This window comes from Petromyzon marinus, unplaced genomic scaffold (assembly GCF_048934315.1).
Source record: "Petromyzon marinus isolate PM22_M1 ecotype Great Lakes invasive population unplaced genomic scaffold, UKy_Petmar_22M1.pri1.0 PM_Scaffold_150, whole genome shotgun sequence".
Classification (NCBI taxonomy): Eukaryota; Metazoa; Chordata; class Hyperoartia; order Petromyzontiformes; family Petromyzontidae; genus Petromyzon; species Petromyzon marinus.
In genome coordinates, this window is record NW_027423114.1 from 224,603 (window position 1) to 230,919 (window position 6,317).

Here is a 6,317-nt window from a genome sequence, read left to right on the forward strand (position 1 = left end):
GTGGTGGTGAGTGGTGGTGAGTGGTGGTGGTGAGTGGTGGTGAGTGGTGGTGGTGAGTGGTGGTGAGTGGTGGTGGTGAGTGGTGGTGAGTGGTGGTGAGTGGTGGTGGTGAGCGGTGGTGGTGAGCGGTGGTGGTGAGTGGTGAGTGGTGGTGGTGAGTGGTGGTGAGTGGTGGTGAGCGGTGGTGGTGAGTGGTGGTGAGTGGTGGTGAGTGGTGGTGGTGAGCGGTGGTGAGTGGTGGTGCTCACCCTTAGTGAGTGTTGGAGCTGCCCCGTGTGAGAGCTCCACACTTTGAGCAGGAAGTTGCTCGTTGCCGTGACGACGAACTCATCACGGCGGTCCCAGGCAACCATGGTAACCATGGTAACCGTGACACCACCACCACCACCACGCTCACCACTACACGGGGAGAGAGGGTGAGTGGGTGGGTGAGTGGGTGGGTGGGTGAGTGGGTGGGTGAGTGGGTGAGTGAGTGGGTGGGTGAGTGGGTGAATGAGTGGGTGGGTGAGTGGGTGGGTGAGTGGGTGGGTGAGTGGGTGAGTGAGTGAGTGAGTGAGTGAGTGAGTGAGTGAGTGGGTGAGTGGGTGAGTGAGTGGGTGAGTGAGTGAGTGAGTGGGTGAGTGAGTGAGTGGGTGAGTGAGTAGGTGGGTGGTGAGTGGGTGGGTGAGTGGGTGGGTGGGTGGGTGAGTGAGTGAGTGGGTGGGTGAGTGGGTGGGTGAGTGGGTGGGTGAGTGAGTGGGTGAGTGAGTGAGTGGGTGAGTGGGTGAGTGAGTGAGTGAGTGGGTGAGTGGGTGGGTGAGTGGGTGAGTGGGTGGGTGAGTGAGTGAGTGGGTGAGTGGGTGAGTGAGTGAGTGGGTGAGTGTGTGAGTGAGTGGGTGAGTGGGTGAGTGGGTGAGTGAGTGGGTGAGTGAGTGGGTGGGTGAGTGGGTGAGTGAGTGGGTGGGTGGGTGGGTGAGTGGATGAGTGAGTGGGTGAGTGAGTGGGTGAGTGAGTGGGTGGGTGAGTGGGTGGGTGAGTGGGTGGGTGAGTGGTGGGTGAGTGGGTGAGTGGGTGAGTGAGTGGGTGAGTGGATGGGTGGAGTGGGTGAGTGAGTGGGTGGGTGAGTGGGTGGGTGAGTGAGTGAGTGAGTGGGTGAGTGGGTTAGTGAGTGAGTAGGTGAGTGAGTGGGTGAGTGAGTGGGTGAGTGAGTGGGTGAGTGAGTGAGTGGGTGAGTGGGTGAGTGAGTGAGTGAGTGGGTGAGTGGGTTAGTGAGTGAGTAGGTGAGTGAGTGGGTGAGTGAGTGGTAGTGAGTGAGTGGTGAGTGAGTGGGTGGGTGGGTGGGTGAGTGGGTGGGTGAATGAGTGGGTGAGTGAGTGGGTGAGTGAGTGGGTGAGTGAATGGGGTGAGTGAATGGGTGGAGTGGTGAGTGAGTGAGTGGGAGTGAGTGGTGAGTTTGTGACTGATTGAGTGAGTGAGTGAGTGGGTGAGTGGTGAGGTGAGTGACTGAGTGACTGGTGAGTGGTGGGGAGTGGGTGAGTGGGTGAGTGGTGTGAGGGGGTGAGGGGAGGGGGGTGGGCGTGAGGGTGGTGTGAGTGGGTGAGTGGTGATGGAGTGAGTGGGTGAGTGCGTGAGTGGTGAGTGAATGGGTGAGGACCTTGGTGAGGAGGGTGAGGGGGCCATGTTGAGTACAAGTGGGCGCCTTCCACTGCACGCCGCGATTCCCACCACAAACCTGCAGCAACACCACCAACACTAACATCACCAACATCACCTGCATCATCATCACCACCACCAACAAGAACATCATCAACATCACCTGCTATCATCACACTACCATCACCCCTAACTCATCATCACTAACATCACTAACATCACCACTAACATCACTAACATCATCATCACTACATCACTAACATCATCACCACCATCATCCACATCACCATCAACATCACTACCATCACCATCACCACTAACATCACTACCATCACCATCATCATCACCAACATCATCAATCACTAACATCACCACCACCACCATCAACATCACTACCATCACCATCACCACTATACATCACTAACATCACCATCACTACCATCACCACTAACATCACTAACATCACCACCACCACCAACACCATCACCATCATCACCATCATCACCATCATCAACATCATCACCACCACCACCACCATCACCACCACCATCACCACCATCACCATCACCACCATCACCACCACCACCATCATCACCACCACCACCACCATCACCACCACCATCACCACCATCACCACCATCACCATCACCACCACCACCATCACCACCACCATCACCACCATCACCACCACCACCATCATCACCATCACCACCACCACCATCATCACCACCACCACCATCACCACCACCATCACCACCACCACCACCATCACCACCACCATCACCACCATCACCATCACCACCACCACCATCACCACCACCACCACCATCACCACCATCACCACCACCATCATCACCACCACCACCACCACCATCACCACCACCATCACCACCATCACCACCACCATCACCACCACCATCACCACCACCATCACCACCACCATCACCACCATCATCACCACCATCACCACCATCACCACCATCATCACCACCATCACCATCACCACCACCACCACCATCACCACCACCACCATCACCACCACCACCACCACCATCATCACCACCACTACCACCACCATCACCACCACCATCACCACCATCACCATCACCACCACTATCACCACCACCATCACCACCATCACCACCACCACCATCACCACCATCACCACCACCACCACCATCACCACCATCACCACCACTATCACCACCACTATCACCACCATCACCACCATCACCATCACCACCATCACCACCACCATCACCACCACCATCACCACCACCACCATCACCATCATCATCACCATCATCACCACCATCATCATCACACCAGCACCACCATCACCACCATCACCACCACCATCACCACCACCACCACCACCATCACCACCATCACCATCACCACCATCACCACCACCATCACCACCACCACCACCATCACCACCACCATCACCACCACCACCACCATCACCACCATCATCACCACCACCACCATCACCACCACCACCACCACCACCATCACCACCACCATCACCATCACCACCACCATCACCACCATCACCATCACCACCATCACCAACACCATCACCACCACCACCATCACCACCATCACCACCATCACCACCATCACCACCACCATCACCACCACCATCACCACCACCATCACCACCACCACCATCATCACCACCACCACCACCATCACCACCACCATCAACACCACCACCACCATCACCACCATCACCACCACCATCACCACCATCACCATCACCACCACCACCACCATCACCACCACCATCACCACCACCACCATCACCACCACCACCATCACCACCACCACCATCACCACCACCACCATCACCACCACCATCACCATCACCACCACCATCACCACCACCACCATCACCACCACCATCACCATCACCACCACCACCATCACCACCACCATCACCATCACCACCACCATCACCACCCACCACCACCATCACCACCACCATCACCATCACCACCAACAACAACAACCGCCATTCGCCACTAAGTGGCGGTGACGTCACCACGACGCTTGTGCCAGGCTATGTGCACCCTGAGGCCACGTGAAGTGTCGAACGCCCGCTGGCAGGAGGTCACGGGGCAGACCCAGGTGCCACGGGTCGACTGACTGAGATGACTGGCTGATGCACCACCTGTGCCCCCTACTGTGCCAACCTGCTGTGCTTTAGCCACCCGGCGCTCCGCTCGCTGTTGTGAGCGTCGCTCCTCCGCCCTCCGTTGTTGTTGGAGGGCGACTGCCTCCAACTGCCCAGTAGCATCCTTCACGAGCCTCCTCCACAGAGGCCGATCTTGACACCGCTGGTACCAGTCATCGGCAAGTCCACTCAGCTCCACGTCCTCCTGTACCACATCACTCCATCTCTTCTCTAGCCCGTGCCGCGCCCGCTTAGCCCCCTCAATCCGGCCAAACAAAAGCTGTTTCGGCATGCGGTGGCTGGGCATGCGGGCTACATGACCCAGCCATCGCAGCCTTGCCTGCCGGAGGAGCTCACCGATGGGACCCTGCCCAGATCTTTTAAGGGATTTGTGAGCTCCTCACACAATCCAGTCTGGTTAAACCCAGGATGGATCGTAGGCAGGTCAGCCTAAATGTTTCTAACCGGCGAAGATGTTCCATTAGGGGGGTCCACGTTTCGCAAGCGTAGAGAAGGGAGGGAATGACCGTGGCCGAGAAGACCTGAAGCTTAGTGCGGAGCGACAGACCAGGTAGCTTCCACACAGCGTTACGCAACCGATGAAAAGATATTGCCGCTCGACTGATTCGGAGTGAGACCTCTGCTGTTAAACTGGAGCCAGTCATAAGCACACTGCCCAGGTATGGGAAACTCTCCACTCTCTCCACAACTGCCCCATCACCGATTGGGAGTTGTGGGGGTGGAGTGTCCGATGGTACAAAATACCCAGGCAGGTGCTTAGTTTTGGTGGGGCTGATGGTAAGGCCCCACCTCTTAGTGGCACGCTCCAGTCTCAGCAGCAGCGTCTGCAACTCCTCCTCTGACTGAGCAGCTATTACCAAGTCATCAGCATACATAACGTGGTTGAGCAATAGGGAGCCATCCCTTGACCGCACCCGGGCATCGATTAGCCTCCCATTATATCTGTACCATATGGAGATTCCCCCGGTACAGCTATTGAAGGCTTCACGAACTACGTGGTCAAAATAGATGTTAAATAATGTGGGAGCCAGAGGACATCCCTGTCGCACCCCAAGGTGTACAGGGAATGGCTCTGACTCCCGGCCACGTAGTTTTACCCGGGCCCGCTCACCATCATGAAGGTCCTTAATGATCGTGAGCAGAGGGTCAGGTACTCCAAAAGCACGAAGAACGACCCAGAGCCCAGGCCTACTGATGGTATCATAGGCCTTGACCACCATCACCACCACCACCACCATCACCACCATCACCACCACCACCACCATCCCCACCATCACCATCACCACCACCACCATCACCACCACCACCATCACCACCATCACCACCACCACCATCACCACCACCACCATCACCACCACCACCATCACCATCACCACCACCATCAGCACCATCACCACCACCATCAGCACCATCACCACCACCATCACCACCACCACCATCACCACCACCACCATCACCACCATCACCATCACCACCACCACCATTACCATCACCACCACCACCACCATCACCACCATCACCACCACCACCACCACCACCACCATCCCCACCATCACCATCACCACCACCACCACCATCACCACCACCACCATCACCACCATCACCACCACCACCACCACCATCACCACCACCACCATCACCACCACCACCATCCTCACCACCATCACCATCACCACCACCATCATCACCACCACCACCATCACCACCACCATCATCATCACCACCACCACCACTACCACCATCACCACCATCACCACCATCACCACCATCACCATCACCACCACCACCATCACAACCACCATCACCACCACCCCCACCACCACCACCATCACCACCACCACCATCACCACCATCACCATCACCACCACCACCATCACCACCATCACCATCACCGCCACCACCACCACCATCACCACCACCACCACCATCACCACCACCACCATCACCACCATCACCACCACCACCACCATCACCACCACCACCACCATCACCACCACCACCACCATCACCACCATCAGCACCACCACCACCACCATCACCACCACCATCACAACCACCATCACCACCACCACCACCACCATCACCACCACCACCATCACCATCACCACCACCACCACCACCATCACCACCATCACAACCACCATCATCACCACCCCCACCACCACCACCATCACCACCACCACCATCACCACCATCACCACCACCACCACCATCACCACCATCACCACCATCACCATCACCGCCACCACCACCACCATCACCACCACCACCACCATCACCACCACCATCACCATCACCACCATCACCACCACCACCACCACCATCACCACCACCACCATCACCACCACTACCATCATCACCATCACCACCACCATCACCACTATCACCATCACAACCACCATCACCACCACCCCCACCACCATCACCACCATCATCACCACCACCACCATCACCACCACCACCATCACAACCACCATCACCACCA

The 6,317-nt window shown here is 57.1% G+C and overlaps 1 protein-coding gene across 1 annotated transcript in view; it reads right to left on the bottom strand.

The window, feature by feature from the left end:
* The window catches only part of LOC142922734 (bromodomain and WD repeat-containing protein 3-like), a gene marked incomplete at its 3' end in the record, with an annotated part of 22,238 nt that extends 20,565 nt beyond the window's left edge, over positions 1 to 1,673 (bottom strand). The window contains exons 1-2 of the mRNA XM_076063569.1: positions 1,634 to 1,673; positions 249 to 399 (exon numbers count right to left, since the gene is read on the bottom strand). Coding sequence (XP_075919684.1) covers positions 249 to 399; positions 1,634 to 1,659 — 177 coding nt within the window. The remainder of the gene's footprint in view (positions 1 to 248; positions 400 to 1,633) is intronic.
* Positions 1,674 to 6,317: the final 4,644 nt, after the last annotated feature.